Source organism: Scleropages formosus, chromosome 20 (genome assembly GCF_900964775.1).
Source record: "Scleropages formosus chromosome 20, fSclFor1.1, whole genome shotgun sequence".
Lineage (NCBI taxonomy): Eukaryota > Metazoa > Chordata > Actinopteri > Osteoglossiformes > Osteoglossidae > Scleropages > Scleropages formosus.
Window position 1 is genome coordinate 799,968 of NC_041825.1, and position 19,911 is coordinate 819,878.

General features: G+C 54.8%; 1 protein-coding gene across 1 annotated transcript; it reads left to right on the forward strand.

The window, feature by feature from the left end:
* Positions 1-2,436: 2,436 nt before the first annotated feature.
* On the forward strand, positions 2,437-19,657 carry LOC108919980 (F-box/LRR-repeat protein 20). The gene is made up of 15 exons (XM_029246704.1): positions 2,437-3,235; positions 7,562-7,623; positions 7,957-8,011; positions 8,262-8,336; positions 8,602-8,696; positions 9,753-9,821; positions 9,910-10,005; positions 10,134-10,260; positions 11,948-12,022; positions 12,559-12,689; positions 13,824-13,884; positions 14,114-14,158; positions 14,477-14,533; positions 15,035-15,247; positions 16,013-19,657. Exons 1-15 carry the CDS (start codon positions 3,194-3,196, stop codon positions 16,118-16,120), a joined length of 1,311 nt encoding a protein of 436 aa, XP_029102537.1. The 5' UTR covers positions 2,437-3,193; the 3' UTR covers positions 16,121-19,657.
* Positions 19,658-19,911: the final 254 nt, after the last annotated feature.

Genomic DNA, 19,911 nt, shown 5'->3' on the forward strand with positions numbered 1-19,911 from the left:
TCATACCTGAAAAACTGTTGAAAGAGTAAATTCTTGTAAAATTAACTATTTTCCTCAGCTGCTTTCTTGTGTTCTAAAATTTACATAGTTATCAGCTCACAAGTCATAGGTGTTTGTGAATTCAAATTTTTGTTTAGTGTGTTCTTTTTACAGTTGACTCCTGTATTTAATGTTGCTTAAGATTTTCTCAGCGTTAAAGTACATAATTATTTTAGTTTGAGGGTATAATTAACTGCACTGAGAGAGCTGTCACTGTAAATACAGTAAGCGCAGTACACTTGCCACATCTTCCACCACGTGTGGCTGGTTGTGGGATGCTGGTGGCTACATGGGCAGGATTTATGGGCAGGACAACAGCTTTCCACATTAAAACTGTGTTTGTTTGAAAACAGAACAGAAAAGATATTTTGAACAGGAGGGGTGACTGGTAGTGTAGTGGTTTGAGTTGCTGCCTTTGAACCCAGTATTCTTGAGAAAGGTACTTGCCTTAAATGGCTCTGGTAGAATTACTGAGCTGTACAAATGGGTCAATAATGCGAGTAAGTTACCATCGTGATTCGCTTTGGAGAAAAGTGTCAGGTATTGTAACTGCGAGTGCAGCGTCCACATCGATAGTCCTGCTCATCTTGTGAAACTCCAGTGTGTGTATTTGCTTTAAGACCTTTAAACTGATAATGTTTAGCTGCTGTTGCAGGACATTTCCAAACAAAGACATGCAATGATCACATTCTGCTGATAGCTTTACCACTGGCCCTAAAGTAATCACGCAGCACTGCAAGTAGAGGAAGGTCTCTGTCCACGTGAAAGGTACGCTCAGGTTGTTCGATATAAGCGTGATGTATTTAGTCAGTCGGCAAAGAACTTTGGGGCTTCCTTACTGCACTGAAGTAACACTGGTTGGCTGCATCGAAGAAACCATCAAAATACAGTAAGTTAAAGCGCCTTTCTTCAAGAGCGGGAAGGTTGGCCTGCGGACAGTTTTCACGTACGACCTGCGGACTTGTGGCATGTGGTCCATCAGCAGGCAGGCAACACATGCGCTCCATGCATATGAGACACTGTGCCAGCAGCAGCTCTGGGAGCCTTCTTGGCAGAGTCTGTTGACATCATTGTAGGACATCAGGATTTGCGTGATGAGCTGAGCTGAGCTTCTCAAAGAGGTGCCAACAATCCCAAATTGGCCTCCACCATGACCTTGTGGGGACTGAGGAGTTCTGCTGCCCCCCTATATATACATATACCTGTGGTAGTAGGGGCTAGCTGTTCCGCCCTGGTCAGCCCCCATCCTGCCACCTGCGTTGGAGCAGGGGCACACAGAGAACGCTTGCAAGGTGATGACATGACAAGACGTGCCAGCAGTGTTTGGACAGCGGCCACCTGGCCAAGGATGATGTAGGACCTCGCCATTGCACCCGGTGCAGAGAAGACCATCTATTCCACACGTGCACCCAGCAAACACCCATTTACGCTGGTTTATACGGGCTTGGTGCCGACGCCTCGAGGATGGCGTCGACGTGGGACAGATTTTTAGAAATACGGTGAGAGTTTGACAAAATTTAGACTTAAGGTTCTTGGATGCTTTCATGCAGTATATTGTCATAGTTTCGATGTTTTACGTCCTGTGCTTTTATATTCTAGCAAATGAAAAATTTTGAGTGATGTATGTCGTGTCATTTTAATGACTTATTGTGTCTTAAGATTGTGTTATAAGGTTTTTATAAAGTTCGGTGTTTGCGAATTGAAGGTGTCTGTTGTGTTTCAAGTGTTTCACTTTTTTTTTTTAGTACATTTCAGAAAAAAATTTTTTCAATTTATTAGGTAACCGTCATACAAAGTATTTGCTGGTTTTATTCAACTGACTTTAATACGTGATACTTGTTAACTAACAAAAATGCTCCTTTCACCGTGAACCTGCTGTTGTCGCACGACCTTCCGGCGCTTCCCCACACCTGAGTAGGACGGATTTCCGTCACAATTATTATCCACATTAAGACTCGTCGAAAAGTGTCGCGTTCGCTTCCGACGCAGCGACGCCGCGAGCTCAAAGCGTTGACATAACGGCTTCCGCCGCTCCTGAATATTAATACGCGGAAGTTCACGCGCCACGCTTGTTTCTCCCGCTGAAATGATGTCACAGCGTCCTTCTCTGCCGCACTCCGATTGGTCGCAGCTACTTGGGGGCGTGGTCTGCGAACGCGGAAGTTCTGCTTTTTGACCGAAAAAGTTCGTCTGTTTCCTGCTTGTTGTCAGCGTGTGTAACGTGTCGTTTTGTCTTTGTTGCGCTCAGACACCGAGTTGCCAAACGATTCGCCATTAGTTCGCCGGGGCCAATAGGTGAACTAGTTGTTGCTAAGAATAACAGTGATCCCTTGGCTGCACGACGAGCTGCGGCTTTTCACAGACACACACACACACACACACACACACACACACACACACACACACACAGGTATTAAAATCATGGAGAACAAAGGAGCGGAAGCAGGAGCGCTGATGCACTTTATTATTTATATTCGCAGCAGCAACCGAGTCCGGCCGCTGCGTTCGCCTTGTCCAACAATGAGAACAGAGTGCATTGCAGTGCAGTGCAGTACAGTACCTGGGTGTGGGGGGTGTGTTACATCGCAGGAAGCGCGTTTAGGCCCCAGCAGTGTATGAAAGGGTTCGGGGGGGGTGAAGAATATGCTGGATTTCTGAGGCCTAATCAGACGGCCGCACAATAGCTGTAGCGTTTAGGAACGTGTGCGTGTGAGAGAAAGAGGTGCGATAAACAGGCAGCTGACGCTTGACATGATGCCGGAGGAGGGGGATGGAGGGGGAGGGCGCACTGGGCTGCTGAGCAAATGAGATAAGAGCTCGCGGGGTATGTGGTAGTGTGTGTGTGCGCGCGCGCGACCGGACTCCGCGCGGCTCTCTCTCTGTATACAGTACGTACGTACGTGTGTGTGTGTGTGTTTGTTTCCCAGCGTGACGCGAACGAGCAGCAGTGACATGGTGGTCATGTGCGAGAGGGCTGCGCGTGCAGGCGCCGCGGTGCGCGAGACGCTCCCTTGGTGACGGCGGGGCGCAGCGTTTCTGTTTTGTTTTGTTTTGTTTTGTTTTCTCTCTCTCTCTCTCTCTCCCTCCCTCTGTGTGTGTGTGTTCGTTCTCACGGAGCGAGGCGGACAATCCAGCCGCCGCCGCCGCCGCCGCCATGGGCAAGGAGGTGAACGGCGTGTCGAGGAGCCGCTTCGAGGTTAGTGGCGCCGGCCGAGCGAGCGAGTCAGTCAGTCAGGCAGTCAGTCAATCAGTGGCTCGTGCGATCCGCGGCCCCGCGCCGCCGGCCTGCTGTGTGTGTGTGTGTGTGTGTGTGTGTGTGTGTGTGTGTGTGTGTGAGTGTGTGAGTGTGAGAGAGCGAGCCGCTCTTTGTCACGTCCATGTTTCCTCCGCAGCTCGTCGTTTCGGCTCCTGCGCTCGTGTCGCGTGTTTAAAGGGACGGCGCGCGCGCTTCCTCTTCCTCCGGCGGCTCTCGAGCGAAGCGAAGCAGAAGCGAAGGGCCCCGGAACGCGCAGCGTCGCGCGACGGCCGTGTGACTGCGTCCCCCGTCCGACTGTCCCATCGATCGTGTGTCCTTTGGGGATCCCTTTGTGCCCCCCCCCCCCCCTCCGGACAGAGACTAGCGCACGCAAAAGTAACACACACACACACACACACACACACACACACTCTGCGTCTGGTTTCCCCGTATTTTTAAACTTCCAAATAATCAATCAGTGTTTCCAGCCAACTTTTGTGTTGGGGGGGAGTCACCGGTTTAGCAAAAGCAAAACAATATAAAACGTAATCGCAGCTGAGCCGAAGGGTGTGTGTGTGTGTCCCTCTCTCTCACACACACACACACACACACACACACACACACACACACACACACAAGACAAGTACGTGACCGACTCCCGCTGCCCCGAGTGTTTAATCCCCGACGAGTCACTGTGGGATTTATGTGCTTTTATTTATTTTTAACGGTGTAGCAGCTGATGGGCCTTCAGCCGTCTGTGTGGACATCTGCTGTCACCACATTGACTCGCTGTCCCTTCTTACTGTCCTCTTACTGTCCCCGTACTGTACACCTGGTGTCCCCCGCTGCATTTCTGGCCCTTCTTGCTCGCTGTCCTGTTGTCCCCATACTACCTGGCGTCTCCTCTTATGCACCCTTGTCCCTTCTCGCTGTACTGGGGACGAGAGTAGCGGCGCCGGACGTGGGTTCGATGCCCTCTCGCTCAGCGCGCGTGGGTTTCCTCCTCGCCGTGCTGCCGTCCCCTTCTGCCGTACGCGTGGCGTCTCCCCTTACTGCCCCTTCTCTCCACACGCTCTCGTTGCTCGTTGTTGTTGCCGCTCCACGTCACGCGTCGTTTTCACCCTGGTAAACAACTGGTTCTCCGACGGGCCGCAAATAATCTTGCGGTGCCGCGATTAACGCCGTTCTCTTACATCCTCGAGTGAGATGGCAGACATTGCCATAATTTGGATTCATGTCCTTCGAGGTGGGTGACTTGACTGAAATTGCTATACTCACTTTTTTAAAAATATATCTTTCAAGAAAAAGCGTAAAAGTATGTGTGCAGCGGTTGTGTGGCGTCCAGACGTAGCGCCAGTGACCGTAGTAACGGCTCTTCGTCAAACGGTACAATTGATTCGAACGTGAACGCGTTGGCCGCACGGCGGAGATGGTCACTACCCCGGGGACGGACGCGTGGGTCACGTTAACCGCTCTCCCCTCCTCGTCGTCCTGTCGCCGTTCCTTAACCCCCGAGTGCCATTGGTAACAGTACGGAAACACTTTGTCGCAATAAGTGGAACCAGATCATGAGGATCTCTGCTTGTTGCGGTGTCACAGTTACTTCACTGTGCACTTCAAATGGTTTTTTGTTTTGTTAATTTTCTATTTAATGGAAGCCTCTCCGATGGTCCCGAGACCTGATTCCTAGAAGCGTTTTGTCCACGTTTGAACTCGAGCCCTGTGCCTCTTTGCAACATGTTCAACGAATGGGACTTGAGTGGGTAAAATGTGAAACCCCAGTTTCTACGTCCTGTAGGGAGCGTAACCCAGGCTACAGGTGAGGTAAATGAAGATGGTGTGTGTGTGTGTGTGTGTGTGTGTGTGTGTGTGTGTGTGTGTGTGTGTGTGTGTGTGTGTGTGTGTGTGTGTGTGTGTGTGTGTCCGTCCCGTAAGGCAGCAAGACGGTCGATTGAAGTACTGCTCCTCTAAACGAAGTGGTGCCCTTGAGTGGCACAGGATGCTGCTGTACATGTCCAGAATGATGTGAAAAGGAAAATCCACCCAAATTTAGTTCCATACTTGTAATGTACCAAGAGGAGATGATGATGATGATGATTTACAGAAGGGAGAAAAAAAAAGTCAGGTCCTAAAGTGAGGTAAAACTCAGCAGAGGTGACGAAAGACAAACAACCCCGCTGTGTGATTATTTTTATAAAAAAGTAGCCATCGTGCAGAAGCCATGAGTGAAAAGCTAAGTGCCCCTCCTGACCGAGCAGCTTGTAGAAGCACCGTGAGCAGCAGCAATAACTCGAAGCGATCGTTTCGTCTACGAGTTCATCGGTCTCTCGCATCGTTTACGAGTTTCGGCCCGCTCTTCTTTACGACATCGCTTCGCATCATCGACGTTTCACGTTATTTCTTCATGCGTGGCTCTCGGCCCCACACCCCCCACAGCATCTCGGTATGACCGAGCTCTGCACTTTGACCTGACCCTTCCGACACCTCGATCCTTTTCTTTCTCGGCCGTTCGCTTGTAGACGAGCCGCTGCGTCGGGGATCGTCGCGCTGCCGCGCTTCAGCCGCCGGACGGATGGCCTCGCGTTTGTCGTAAAGGGGAGTCCGTCGTCGGCTCGCTGGCCGCGGCCGCGAAAGAAGCCCGAGTCGTTGCCGTGAGGCGTTTGCGGCGGCGGCACCGTGGTGCCCGGTGGCGCTGTGCGTAATGACCAAACCCCTCCCCGTTCTCATCGGACGGCGCTCCGCGAATCGCGCGGTCGCTTTGTTCGGACGCAGCTGTGCAAACCGAGGTCGTGCTGCCGTGTTGGTTTTGGGGGGGCGGGGAGGCTACCTTTGCGCGCCAGGGTCTCAAACCGCCGGCCCTCGTTACCCCGCAGCGTCGGCGCCCCGAAAGTGACGTCCTTCTCCTGAAAACTCTCCTGCGCTAAACGAAGCGCTTTTCCAGCAATCTTCAGCGCTGCCGTCGTCGTTCTGCTCTTAAACGTAGTGAAGTACGCACCTTCCGCAAGCTTGCAGGTGGCCGCAGTTTTGTCCATCAAGGCCCTCTCTCTCTCTCTCTCTCTCTCTCTCTCTCTCTCTCTCTCTCGCACACCTGGGTGCTCCACACCATCAGACCACATTAGAAGGGGCAGTACAGGCTACGTAGTTTTGCCTTACTTTTTGGAACATGAGGAATAACACGGTGAAGTGTGTGAAACATGAAGTAAAAGAGTGTTTTCTGTCCCCTGAAGTTAAGCTTGTGTGACTGTACACGTTGGGGGACCAGGCGACCGCCGCCGCCCCGCTGGAAGAGGCCCCGTTCGCTTTCGTTCGTCCTTCTACAGAGTTGAGTGCAAAGTTGGTCAGGTGACAGAGAAATGGTCACGTTGCGATGTAATTTAATCTGGTTTGTCAAAGAATTGATTTCTTTATCTTCAGTTTTGCGACGGGTCCTTGTTCGGCTACAGAGAGCTCGATGAAGAGCGCATACGGTGCCGATACCACGTTTGTGGTTCTTGGATTACTGTAGTAATGAGATCGGAGCCCCACTGTTTCTTTTTCAAAAGGGCTCCGTGTGTGTGTACCTGTACATACACGCACGGTGTCTTGCCTTGTTGCTTCTCAGTCACGTGCCGAGTCGGGCCCCTCTAGACACAGAAGGGCTTCGCTGACATAACCGAACCCTACCGTACATTTAGGCGCGGGCAGATGGGCGCAAAACCAGCGCGGCGCCGGAACGCTCGGCTCCGCCAGGACGACACGGGACACGTGAACCCGGGTGAGAGCGAGGAGCCGACGGGTTCGTGTCCCCGGCGCTTCGAAACGGGCGGTTAGGGGGGTCCTCGTTTCTCCGTGAGCCGAGCCCAGCGGTGACCTTTTCGGCAGCGTTTGCTCGCCGACGGCCACTGCGGTCGGAGCCCTAGACCTCCGCCGAGGACCTGGCTTCGAGTCCCGCCGGAGCAAGGTACTTGCCTGATCCGATAGGGTAAAATTACCCAGCTGGGTGGAAAGGGGTAAATCGCCGTAAGTGACTTGGCACCGTAAGGCGCTTCGGAGAAAAGCGCCAGCTGGAGGAATAAACGACAAGCCCAAACACTTGAGGTGCGTGATCTTCTGCTTCTGGTTACCGTGGACGTGACGGCAGACGAGTCTCGTGAGTTCCGAGCTTCTGAGCGGCGGAAGAACTTAGCAGGGGCGGCTTCTCTCGGAGCCTCGGCCGCTGCCCGTTCCTCACCTTCGTGGATCGCGTGGACGTCGGCGCCCCGTTCTCGCCGCGCGCTCACTCTGCCTTTGGCTCTCTTCCCTCCGCAGATGTTTTCCAACAGCGACGAGGCCGTGATCAACAAGAAGTTGCCCAAGGAGCTACTGCTGAGGTTGGTGACCGCCGGCCGCCCGCTCCGTGGCCGAAGGGCCGGAACCGCGGCGTTTTCGGAAGACGCCTCTAGGGAGCGGCTTCCGGAGACGCGTCCCCGTCCGGGGGCCTCTCGCGTCTCCTGCTCCGGTCGCTTTTGCCGAAGATGCCCTCGTAGCTTGTCACCGATGCGTTTACTGCCGCGGACGAGTGACCGATGGCGGTTCGGAGCCGTGCGGGTCCTTAGCCGCTGCGACGCGGTGCGGCGAGAAGGTCCGCGAACCTCTCCGAGCTCCGCCTTCCGGTGCTTTCTGGTCCTGCTCAGATGGTTCCTCTCTTTCTTACCGATTTGCAGGATCTTCTCGTTTCTGGACGTGGTGACGTTGTGTCGCTGTGCCCAGGTCTCGCGGGTGAGTCGGCCTCCTCGAAGGCGTTGCGGTCGCACGCCAGTCAGCGGTGCGTGTGCGAGTGCGAGTGTGAGCGATCGAGCGAGCGAGCAGACGAAAGCTTGGGATACACCGTTCTGGAGTGACTTCTTTTTTTGGGCGAAAGCGTCAAAGTGCAGTTGATGTCACAGACTGTTTTAGGCTTTCGGTGGGTAACTTATTCCATGACATCATCCGTCTGCTCTCTCTCTCTGTGTCCCCCACCCACCCCCAGTCCTGGAATGTGCTGGCGCTCGATGGCAGTAACTGGCAGCGCATTGACCTCTTCGACTTCCAGAGAGACATTGAGGTTGGACTCATTTTCTCTGCTCTCTTTCTACCCGGAAGTGCAAACGCTTTTTACTCAACCCTCGTGTTTTTGGCTTTAATTATTACAAGCGATGATGAGAACTGTGTTCGTTCAGAAGGGATCGAAGGTTCTCGGCACCGCTTCGCACGTGGTGGTGGTGGTGGGGGGGACAGCGGTCCGCGTTAGGCGACGCCTCGCCGGTGCCTGGAGCGTGACGCGGTCGCGTTTACCCCGCTGCGTGTCAACGGCTGTGTTTGCGTCCAAGGGCCGGGTGGTGGAGAACATCTCGAAGCGCTGCGGCGGCTTCCTGCGAAAGCTCAGTCTGCGCGGGTGTCTGGGAGTGGGAGACGGCGCTCTGAGGTAAGGCACCATCGTCGCCGTTGCCGCCGCTTCCTCAAACGATGACTCTTAATTTGTGGTTTGTTTTAAATGAGGAGAGAAGTCGCTGTCCGCTGCCCAGAGCGAGTGCTGGGTCCTGCGCCGCTGTGCGGGCGGGCGCTACGTTGTCGGTTCGAGCTGCTGGCGGTGCAGGCGCTGCGTTTCCGGTCGTGGGGGGACGGCGGGGCACCAGCGCAGGACTTCAGTTAAAGGCTGAAAACGCCCAAAATGCACAAGTAGCACAAAAGAGGGGAGAAAAGTGAGACGATTGACTGAAGCGGAGACAGAACCGCGGTCCGCGGCGATGGAGGGGCTTACGTTAGAGCGAGTGGCCCCAAAACGGCGGCGACGACGACGACGACGCTCTCGCCCGTCGCGTGCTGCGCTCTGCCTCAAGGGCGTGGGATCGGCTCCCGGGTGCCGCGTGTCCCGGAGCCGAACCCCAGATGGGACGCGCTCTTCTCCCTCCATGCCCTCGGACGCTCGACGCGGCGAGCGGATGAGGCTGCGAAGCCGCCGGACTGCCGTCCTAGTAGTAGTAGTAGTGGCCGCACCCCTCGCTCAGTACAGGCCGTTTTCTATAGAGGGAATGTAGTCACACACACACACTTTCTGAACCGCTCGTCCCATACGGGGTCACGGGGAACCGGAGCCTACCTGGTAACACAGAGCGTAAGGCTGGAGGGGGAGGGGTCACACCCAGGACGGGACGCCAGGCCGTCGCAAGGCACCCCAAGAGGGACTCGAACCCCAGACCCACCGGAGAGCAGGACTGTGGTTCAACCCACTGCGCCACCGCACCCCCGGAATGTAGTCTCTTTCCCATAAATACAGGTGCCGCTGTTGGGCTTCTGAAAATATCGTTTATTAACTTGATGTTTCACGTGAAGAGTTTTTGGCAAATTTGGGTTCGGTGGACATTTAGCAGCATCGGATGCCCCTTCCTAGCAAGTAGTCTTGTTAAGTCGGTGTAGTGAGCCATTGTGTGTGTGAGAGATGCCCGCTGTGGTACAGTAAACCCTGTTGTGTGATCTGCAGGACCTTTGCCCAAAACTGCAGGAACATTGAGCTCCTCAGTCTCAACGGTTGCACCAAGATCACGGACGCGTAAGTCCTTCGGCGTCTCTTGTGCCGCGCCGCGCCGCGCCGTGCCGCGCCGCAGCTGAAACGAACGCTCGCTCTCGCCCTCCGTCAGGACCTGCAGCAGCCTCAGCAAGTTCTGTCCCAAGCTGAAGCACCTGGACTTGGCCTCCTGCACCTCTATCACGAACCTGTCCCTGAAAGCGCTCAGGTGAGATCCGCACGCGGCCCGCCGAGGCGCCGGGAGCGCCGACGAGTCTCCCTCCGTACCCGGGTCGGCCGCAGCCCTCCCTTCGGCGCGGAACCGTCCCAGCGCGTTCTCTCCGTGTGTCCGATCAGCGAGGGCTGCCCGCTGCTGGAGCAGCTCAACATCTCCTGGTGCGACCAAGTGAGCAAGGATGGGATCCAGGCCCTGGTGCGATGCTGCCCCGGCGTCAAGGGCCTCTTCCTGAAGGGCTGCACCCAGGTACGCTGCGCCGAGGACCCGACGTCTCGCACCTCTACGCCCTCGCCCGCCCGGCGCGCGGCAGGGCTCGCTCGCGCGCGCTAGTCCGTTCGTCGACGGAGCTTTAAGTCCGACGTCGACCAGTCGCCGATCGCGCGATCGTGACGCCGACAACACGGAGCCTCCGACGAGAGAGCGGAACGGGCGAGGAGCCTGGCGGGTCGCTGCGGCCGACCGGCGGCGCTTCGTGGGGCGCGCGTGTGGAAATCCTGCGCTCGAGGCGAAGCCCGTGCCGCCGTCGCTTGCGGAATATGCAGCTCCGCCCTGAAGTACGGCGAAAGTACAAGTACAAGTGCGGCGTGCGCTCACCCGAGGGATCCGCTAACGCTACAGAGGAACGTGTGTACGATGCCTTCGTTCGTTTTTTTGCTTTAGAAATGAAAAGCAAATGATGACCTGACTAGCAGAAAAATGGCGTTTTATTCTTCCCGAGCGCAAAAAGAAAAGGGCTTCTTTGTTAGTTTTCTCTTTTTGTTTAATCGTACAAAGTGTAGAAATGAAAATTTCACAGTACCGGATATGATGATTATTTTAAGTGCACAATGTTTCCAATCTAACAGCACGGTGACGCAGGGAGTAGCGCTGCTGTCTCACGGCGCCTGGCTGGCGCGAGAGGACGTGGGTTCGATCCCCGCTCAGTCGGTGTGGAGTTTGCATGTTCTCCTCTGGGTGCTCTGGTTTCCTCCCACAGTCCAAAAACATGCTGTTCGGGTTCACCCACAGTGTGTGAGCGACAGAGAGAGAGTGTGTGTTCCAGTGATGTATGGATGAGTGACCCAGTGTAACTAGTGTATCTAGCAGTGTAAGTCACCGCGGTGAATAAGGTGTGTGAACTGATTACACTAGTTCATTGGAAGTCATTTGGGAGAGAAGTGTCTGAGAAATAATAAATGTTAATGTCTGACCTTAACCTGGATGTAAAAGTGAGCTTCGTTGGCAGTCTTTTCTTCAGAAAAAATGTCCACTCTGGAGCAATTTATGCAAATGATAATAATATGATACACATTCCAAGGTCGCAGACAATGTAGTAAAACATGGTGCTGAGCAGGTTCTTCTACAACGAGCGTCCCAAGATCTTGTGCGCGACACAACATTGTAAGAAGAGGAAACTCTTGTGTTCGATGAAGCCGCCGATGATGGATTTTGCTCCGTTTCGATCGGTTAACGTGCAGGTTTTCGAAGATACCGCAACACGAAATAAATTCAAAGTCAAAAAACAAGACGGCAAGAAATATTTTAATTATTTTACACTTTAAGCAAAAAATGGTTTTTAGACACAGTCGATTCGTAATTGTTGTCAAAAATGAAAAACAAAATGAGGAAAAACTTGCCTTTTTTTTTTTTTTTTTTTTTGTGAACCCGGCTACGATGTCCAATTCCTTGTGTTTTAGATTTATTTATATAGGCTGCGTATGAGCTGCGTCGGCGTACGCGTTCGGTTTGCGAACGGCTTGTTGCGAAAGCGTTCCCTTCTCCTATTGATGATGTCATCGGCGATCGGTCGACTCGACTTCCGTCACATAACCGTCGACCTGAAAAAGTCCCAAGTGGCGCAACCCGTAGCGCGCATGCGTGCATGCGTCTCGGCGGCGACCTTAGGAGAAAGCGAGCCCGGAAGGTCACGGCTTTTCCCTCCCCGTCTCCGCAGCTGGAGGATGAAGCTCTGAAGTTCATCGGTGCGCATTGTCCAGAACTGGTCACCCTGAACCTGCAGACCTGCTCGGTGAGTTCTGGGGCCCGGCCTGGCTCGCCTCGCCTCGCCTCCTCTCCTCTCCTCTCCTCTCGCCCGCATGTGCTCGCCGCCGCCACCTTTTCCGAGGACCCTCCATCCATCCATCGCGTGCGTTGGCGAGGCGGAGGAAAGAGGACGGTCCAAGTGGTGCTCGACGGCTCTCTAACCCACGTAGCCAAGAGTGTGTGACGCGGCGGCGGCTGTCGAACACATTCGTTTCCCTGCCTTTGTTTGGCCTCCTTTTTCGCTTCTTTCCTTAAGCCTCCACTTTCTCATCCCTCTTCCGCTCTCGTCGCTCTCCGTCTCTCTCTCCATCGGCCTTTCCCGCAACTCCCGTCCGTTTCCTCTTCCTCGCGTCTTCCTTCCGTTTCCGTACTCTTTAAGCCAGATATGTCAATGTGTCTGCGCTGTTGTGCTCCCGGTGCTGTTCTCACTAATCGTGTGTGTGTGTGTGTCCACGCTGCTGCTGGTACCGCTCCCTTCCTCTCTGTCTGTCCGTCCGTCCGTCCGTCCTTCGCCGGGAGCAGCAAATCACGGACGAGGGGCTCATCACCATCTGCCGAGGCTGCCACAGGCTGCAGTCGCTATGCGTGTCGGGATGCGCCAACATCACCGACGCCATCCTCAACGCCCTGGGCCAGAACTGCCCCCGCCTCAGGTACGTGCCCCTGCTCCGCCTTCCGCCTACCGTGAATATGCAGCTCGGGGTAATTCCTCGAGGCCGTTGCGTAGGACAAACTCGTTTCCGCCTGAGCTGTGCGTCTTGAGCTCCTTTCTAATGACTCTCCTCTTCCCGCTGGTCCGGTTCGCTGCAGCGGTTCTCGTCTTGTAGAGAGAAGTGCCGTAAAAAGAAGCATTTTATGGTACTGCAGATTTATTTATTTAGCAGATGCTTTTCTCCAAAGTAACTCAACAGAGTTCAGTGGAAGTCATCAGCCCACGTACCTTATTTACCACGGTGACTTACACTGCTAGATACACTACTTACAATGGGTCGCTCATCTATACATCAGTGGAACATACACACACTCTTTGTCACTCACACGCGCTATGGGTGAACCTGAACGGCATGTCTTTGGAGTGTGGGAGGAAACCAGAGCACCCAGAGGAGAATATGCAAACTCCACACAGACCGAGCGGGGGTGAAACCCACGTCCTCTTGCACCGCCCAGGTGCTGTGAGACAGCAGCGCTACTCGCTGTGCCCCCGTGCCACCCTACACGAACATTATCGATACAAATACTTGAATTAAAAAAAAAAATTGAGAATACTTTGCCCTGTTCAGTTTACTCTATTTCTGCAGGTTTTTGACTTTGTGTCTGAGCTTTCTGTCACTTCTTGTTCCATATGAGCGGAGCCCGAGCGAGAGAAGGTGACACCGGTGCTGTTTTTCTCTTGTTTGCCGTGGAAGATACGTGATGTGCCGTCGTAGGTCCCGTCTGCAGTCGGTAGCTGGTGGCGCCACCTTTAGCTGCAGCGATTGCAACTCGACGCTTCCTGTAGCTGGGATTCGAATCGCTGTGGAGAAATTTTTGGCTGCTCCTCCATGCGGGAGCGCCGAAGCTCGGCGACGTTTGCCGATTTCCGAGCCCGGACCGCTCTCGCCGGGTCTCGCCGCGGCATCTCGGTCGGGTGCCGGTCGGGACGGATGAGGCCGCCCCGTAACCGAAAGCGTCGCGCGCCCGGGGACCGGTCGTTCGCCGTCCGTCGGTCCCACGGGCGTCGGCGCCGCTCCGGGGCGCGGCCCGGAAAAGATCCGTCCGTCTGACGCGTTCGTTTCTCCCCCTTGCAGAATACTAGAGGTGGCCCGCTGCTCCCAGCTCACGGACGTGGGATTCGGCACTCTGGCTCGGGTGAGACGCTCTCCCGACTCGCACGGGCACGGTGTTGCGAAACGGATTCGCGGCAGCGCACGGGGCGGAACCTCCAGCGCGTACCTCCGCGCTCGTCCGTCACGGGCTCCGTTTATAGCGCGGCCGTTGCCGCTCTAAGCCGGAGACGAGGAACGGTAACGTTCTGGAGCTTCTGTGCCGCTGAGATGGGTGGGGGCGTGTTATTAAACGGCACCTTTTCCTTCATCAGAACTGCCATGAGCTGGAGAAGATGGATCTGGAGGAGTGTGTGCAGGTAAGCAGTGTCGTGCGAACAAAAGGTGTGCGTGCGTGCGAGCGAAAACGACTAAGAAAGGCCTGAAAGGGACAGTTAAACCAATAAAACCTCAGTAAATATGGAAATATAGTTCCTCGCGACGGCGAAGCGACGATCGAGTCGTCGAAAACCGTCTCCTCTTTATGCGGCCGTGACCGTATTTGAGCGGAAATATTTCCGAGCGGAACTCGCGCAAAGTGTGTTTCTGGGCTTCGAACCCGCAGTAGGAGCGCGAATGTGCGAACTGGTACGAGGCGTGCGGCTAAGTGTCCCTCCCGCCGTGTTTCCGTGGGCCAGATCACAGACGCCACGCTGATCCAGCTGTCCGTCCACTGCCCTCGCCTGCAGGTCCTGGTAAGTGGAGCCGCGAGACGCACGAGTGTTTGGCGCTCTCCGCTTCCTGCACCGCTGCTAGGAAAGGAAGTTGGAGGTGTGCGTGTGAGTACCTGAGTACTTGAGTACTTGAGTACACTAGTGTGCACATTATTAGTGGGCTTTTGTCGCATGTCAGACGCTTTAAAAACAAACCCTGCTATTGCTGCTGCTGCTCAGTGGAGCCCCGAACTCTGTGTCCCACTTGTTCCTAGTAAATAGTTGAACAAGTAAGGGAATTGAAACCGCGCTGGATTTCTTACACTGGTAAGACTAGGTAAGTAGTACTAGTAGTACGTAGGGTTACCGCCAGCTGAAATACTCCAGTAGAGCAGGCGAACTACAGGAGGACGTCGGCGGGTCGCCTCGTCCCCCTGCGGTCCCGCGTCGGTCCGGGTTCCCGTGGACCGCGGCCTCCCGCCGTCCGCCGACGCCACGGGGCTATTTAGGCCGACTGACCCTCGAGCCGCCCCGCCCCCGCAGAGCCTGTCCCACTGCGAGCTGATCACGGACGACGGGATCCGGCACCTGGGCGGCGGCCCCTGTGCCCACGACCGCCTGGAGGTGGTGGAGCTGGACAACTGCCCGCTCATCACCGACGCCTCGCTCGAGCATCTGAAGACGTGTCACAGCCTGGACCGAATCGAGCTCTACGACTGCCAGCAGATCACGCGCGCCGGCATCAAGAGGCTGAGGGTGAGTGCGGTTCGCACCTGTCGGGGGTGGGGGGGGGACGCTGCGCGTTTTTCATGTACAGAAGTACTTTCAGAATCACTAGTTTTATTTCTTTTTTTTTTTTTTTTCTTTCTTTTGATGGGGCCCCGTCTTCTTCGTTCACATGTATAAATCAGTGCTGCTCTCTGTTCTCATACCGTGGGAATAAATTCTGATGAAGCTGCAATATCAGTTTTTACTGGAAAACACGTTTTGCTCCAGCTCGTCTACAATGTGACTGCACTTCTTGAAACAATTTTCATATGAATGAAGGACAGTTGATGACTGACGGTTTATCGAACGAACGAACGAACAAACACACGGTGGGAAAAGTACAGAAAAGCCCCAGTGAATCGAGACCCTTTAAGTATCAATGAAACATTTCTTTCTTATGTGCTGGACTTTAATGTCTGCGCCTCCCAATGGAGCTCCAAAATGTTTTTTTTTTTTTTTTTTTTTTTTTTTTTTTTCCCCCTCCCCAATTTATTCATATATGTTTAATTATCATTTATATATATATATAATATACAGCAGAAAGTGTAGTTTAGCTCGTGGAACTGGACGTGCCGCTCGTTTCGCGCCGCACGTCGCTGTAGAAGGTGAGCGGTGCCGTCGCCCCTCAGGGATTGTCGTTTGTGGGAGGAGCCTCGTACCCCTGGCAGCGTGAGCACTGTTAATTGAAGTAGTTGGACACGGTGCGAAGTGGTTCCCTCACGGTGATTCTGTCTCTGTCTCCCCCCCCCCCAGACTCACCTGCCCAATATCAAAGTGCACGCCTACTTCGCCCCGGTCACACCCCCCCCGTCGGTCGGTGGCAGTCGTCAGAGGTTCTGCCGCTGTTGCATCCTGCTATGATGTCAGAGGACCCCCTCCCCCCCGCCGCTGCCACCCCGCCCGGTGAACATGTGGCCCCTCCCTTCTCGCACCTGTGGTGCTGCGCCGGGCCCGGAGGTGGAGCACTCAAGCCAACCTGCAGAGCCCACGTGCCCAGTTTCCCAGCATTCCTCTGTGTTCTGGTGACGTGGTGGCAGTCACTGTTCACGTACATCTCCAAAGAGACTCTCTCTCTCACACACACACACACACACACACACACACACACACACACACACACACACACACACACACACACCGTGGACTTCTGTGGGCTTCCCCTTTTCTTTCGGCGCTCTGCTGCCGTCACCATCTCCTAGGAATGACGAGCGAGTGAGAGAATAGCGAGGGTGCTGGGCACCAGGTGTCTCTGTGCTCCGTGTGTCACCCGGGTGGCTGTGTGTTCGGTGCCCCCGGGACTCCGGTAAAACCGCCCGGCGTGGCATCCGGTGCAGCGTTGGGCAGGTCGCTAAGCGAAAGGAGCCGGTTCGGAAAACCATTACAAACCAAGTGTGAAGGGCGCGCCCCCTGTTGACGGACATTCTCTCTCTGAGAGAGACACACACATACACACACACACACACACACACACACACACACACACACACACACACACACACACACACGGAGAGACAGTTCCTGTCTCTCTGTCTCCCCATCTTTCTGACTGAACCCCCCTTGCCCACAACTTGAAGCATCCTGGTGATTCTCCAATCATGTGTGTTTTTCCTAAAGTCCAAGAGAAGAAATTGGCGAAATGCAGATTCTCGAGAAGATGCCAAATGGTCCACATTACACACCTAGTTTTTACACAGCGAGCTTTGCACACGTCGGTCTGCGGACCGTGACAAGGACACCGAGCCCAATGCGGTCGATGGCGTGCGCGTACGACACGCTGGGCCTCGGGTGCGAACGCCCCGCCGGCGACCGGGTGGCCCTGGGCGCCGCTCTGATGGGCGCCGGACTGCGGGGGTTCGCGCGGGGCGATCTCGACGGGCTCGGCCACCTTCGCGTACAGGCAAACGGGAGCGTTGCCTTTTCCGCAAAGAACCGACATTCTATTCTGAAAACAATCTGAGTTTTTGTTTTCTTTTTTCCTTTGCGAAGGAAGGAGGACAAAGAAATGCAGTTTGTGCTTCTTGGAAACAAGTTTTTCTGTTAGTTTCTTACAATGACTGTCAATCTGCATTGAGTTTAACAAACACGTGGAATGGGGGCACGTGTCTCTTAAAGCTGGACAAACACACGTGTGTGTGTGTGTGTGTGTGTGTGTGTGTGTGTGTGTGTGTGTGTGTGTGTGGCTAATGGCATCCAAAGAGGAGCTTTGGCCTTACGGAGCCCTGCGGTGACACTCCCCTCCCATCGCCACAGACACTGGACTGATGCCATTTGCACCCTTCACAGTTTTCCTAGTGAGGCCGTGGGTGGGTGAGAGCACACCATTTACAGGACCACATGTGCGCTTATCCTTCCCCTTTAGCCTTTCTTTGGGAGTGAGGTGTCGAACCGGCCGCTCGCGTCCACTCGGCTGTCCCGGTAGGGACAAAAACACAAGAGCCGCTTGGAAAACCTTGTAAAGCTGTTTCTGTGTCACATCGGTTCCACGTAGAGAACGGGGAGCACTGGGGGGGGGGGAGCGATTCCCGAAACTGTCCTCGTCACATTTCTTAAAGATGCTCATATTTGGGGACGGGAACCAGTCGCTCCTCCATGGTAACTATGGAAACGGCCTCTAGGTGTCGCTCTGAGTGTCTAGTCTGAGCAGCAGCCTACACCTTTTTGCAGCTCTTTCTCGCCCAGTTCACCGCGGTTCCCATTATCCCCCTTCCCTCGGAGTCCGCAGGGGGCGCGTGACCTTTGTGTCCCCACCCAGCTTCCTGCCTCGGCGGCGTTCGCTCATTTCCCGACCGTTTATCTCCGCGGCGCGAGGCGCTTCTGTTCCGATCCCCTCTCCGTGGAACGTCTGGCCCAGGGGTTCGGGACCCGTGATGCACCGTGTGTGTCTGTGATGCCTCGTCCACGTCGCTGCTGTTCTCGAGTAGAAGAGGCCCGAGAGCGAGGGTAACGTTCTCCTCAATCTCGTGTGGCTGCTCCGGATGAGGCTACAGGACTTGGCGGGTCGATCCGCGCTGTACCGCATTTGCCTTCGCCTTTTACACCGGTACCTGGGCGGTGCGCGTCAGTCCTGGAGGACCAGAGTTTCCAGTCGCCGGCTGAGCTCTAGTCCCGTCCTTCTGTCCTGTTGCGCAGCAGCCCGCGACCGGGCTCCGGCGGCGGTGCGACGGCGGCGACTTGAGATCGTTGAGCCGGGGCGTGTCCGTTGGCTGCCAGGCTGGCCAGAGCGCCCCGCGGGGGGACGCGTTGGGGACCTACAGGTTGATGCGTCAGGAGGACGAGGGCTGTGCTGGTGCGCTAATGGACCCCCCTGCGCCGCATCTGTACGATGTGCTGCGCACGAGTAGCTCTCCTGACCGCGAGTCCATTTCGGTCTTTCTCGAGAGCGTGACCGGCAGGAAGTCGTGCCCCACGTCCCTGTGCGTGACGCCACACAGCTGTCCCCGAGTAGCTCTTCATGTCTCAAGTGGCCTTTGAGTGGCCGGAGCCACTTTTGTGATTGGATCGCACACCCCTGGTACCTGCGGGGCAGCGTATCCCTCGGCAAAGGGGAAAAGTCTCACCTGGGCTCCGGAACGAGGAGGCACTTGGTTATTAAACGCAGGGGTGTGTGTGTGTGTGTGTGTCTCTCTTCATTCTGGGGTGACTCCTGTGTGGTATCTAGAGACGATTTGCCTCTGAGCAACAGTCACCGGGTCTCCTTCAGCAAACTCGGATGTGGCTTTACGGCAGGATGGCAACGCGGATTTGGTCCAGTGGAACACGAGCAGAGAAAACTCCCGTTTCCCGGAGGAAGGGTTCCCTCGCCCTCCCGACTCCCGCCAGGTTCCCCCGACCGCACCACGCGTGACGGCACGGCACGGCGCCGCGCCCCGCCGCGGGGGATCGAAATCCAGCGCTTTGCGACGGTTCACGCGCAGGAGAAACGACCGAGGACTCGCTGCGGCTCGCCTGTGGCGAGGAGGGTCGGTGCCCCGGCCCGCGCGTTGGCGAGAAACGGCGCGGCCCGTTTGAGGGAGGTCGCGTAACGCTGCAGCCTCAAAAAGCAAAACAAGCAAAATTTCCCCCATTTTTGTTAATGTGAGTAATTTCCCATCAGGTGGCATTGGATGGGTGTTTTTGTTGTTTTTTTTTTTTTTTGGGTATCTTCTTTTTGGGACTTTCCTGAACTCGCTGTGTTTCTCTTGCTCTGGGTGGCTGACAGACACATGACTGTCTGTGCTTTGTGAGCTGGTTTGGGTTCCTTTGAATCTAGTGCAGATCCAGTTCACTCAATTTGTAGTGTTGGGGCAGCCAGGGAAGTGTGTTCCCTGAATGATCATCATTTGGTGACAATTATAGTTATTATTTTATGTTTTTTTTACAGTTAACCATGTAAATGAAATATGTATAAATAAAAATATAACAAGGTCTTGGAAGTCTGTCATTGTTGTGCTGTTGCGTAGGTGATTGATTTATTAAAATGAATAGATTTTTGTGGATTGACATCAGAGTCTCTGGGTACAGAGTGAGAAACGGGACTAGGCGGCAGTTTTGGTCACTGCACCAACCCCAGGGCTCAAACAGCGGCAACTTGTCTTTCAGAACAACACAGGTTATTAATATCCCACATTTCTATCTGAGATCATATTGTATAATTTCAATACAGTTTAGAGAAA

Coding starts and splice junctions, on each gene's coding strand:
- LOC108919980 (XM_029246704.1), top strand. CDS start 3,194: ATGGGCAAGGAGGTGAACGGCGTGTCGAGGAGCCGCTTCGAG. Junction 13,885..14,113: donor GATTCGGCACTCTGGCTCGG/GTGAGACGCTCT, acceptor TTCCTTCATCAG/AACTGCCATGAGCTGGAGAA. Junction 15,248..16,012: donor CCGGCATCAAGAGGCTGAGG/GTGAGTGCGGTT, acceptor CCCCCCCCCCAG/ACTCACCTGCCCAATATCAA.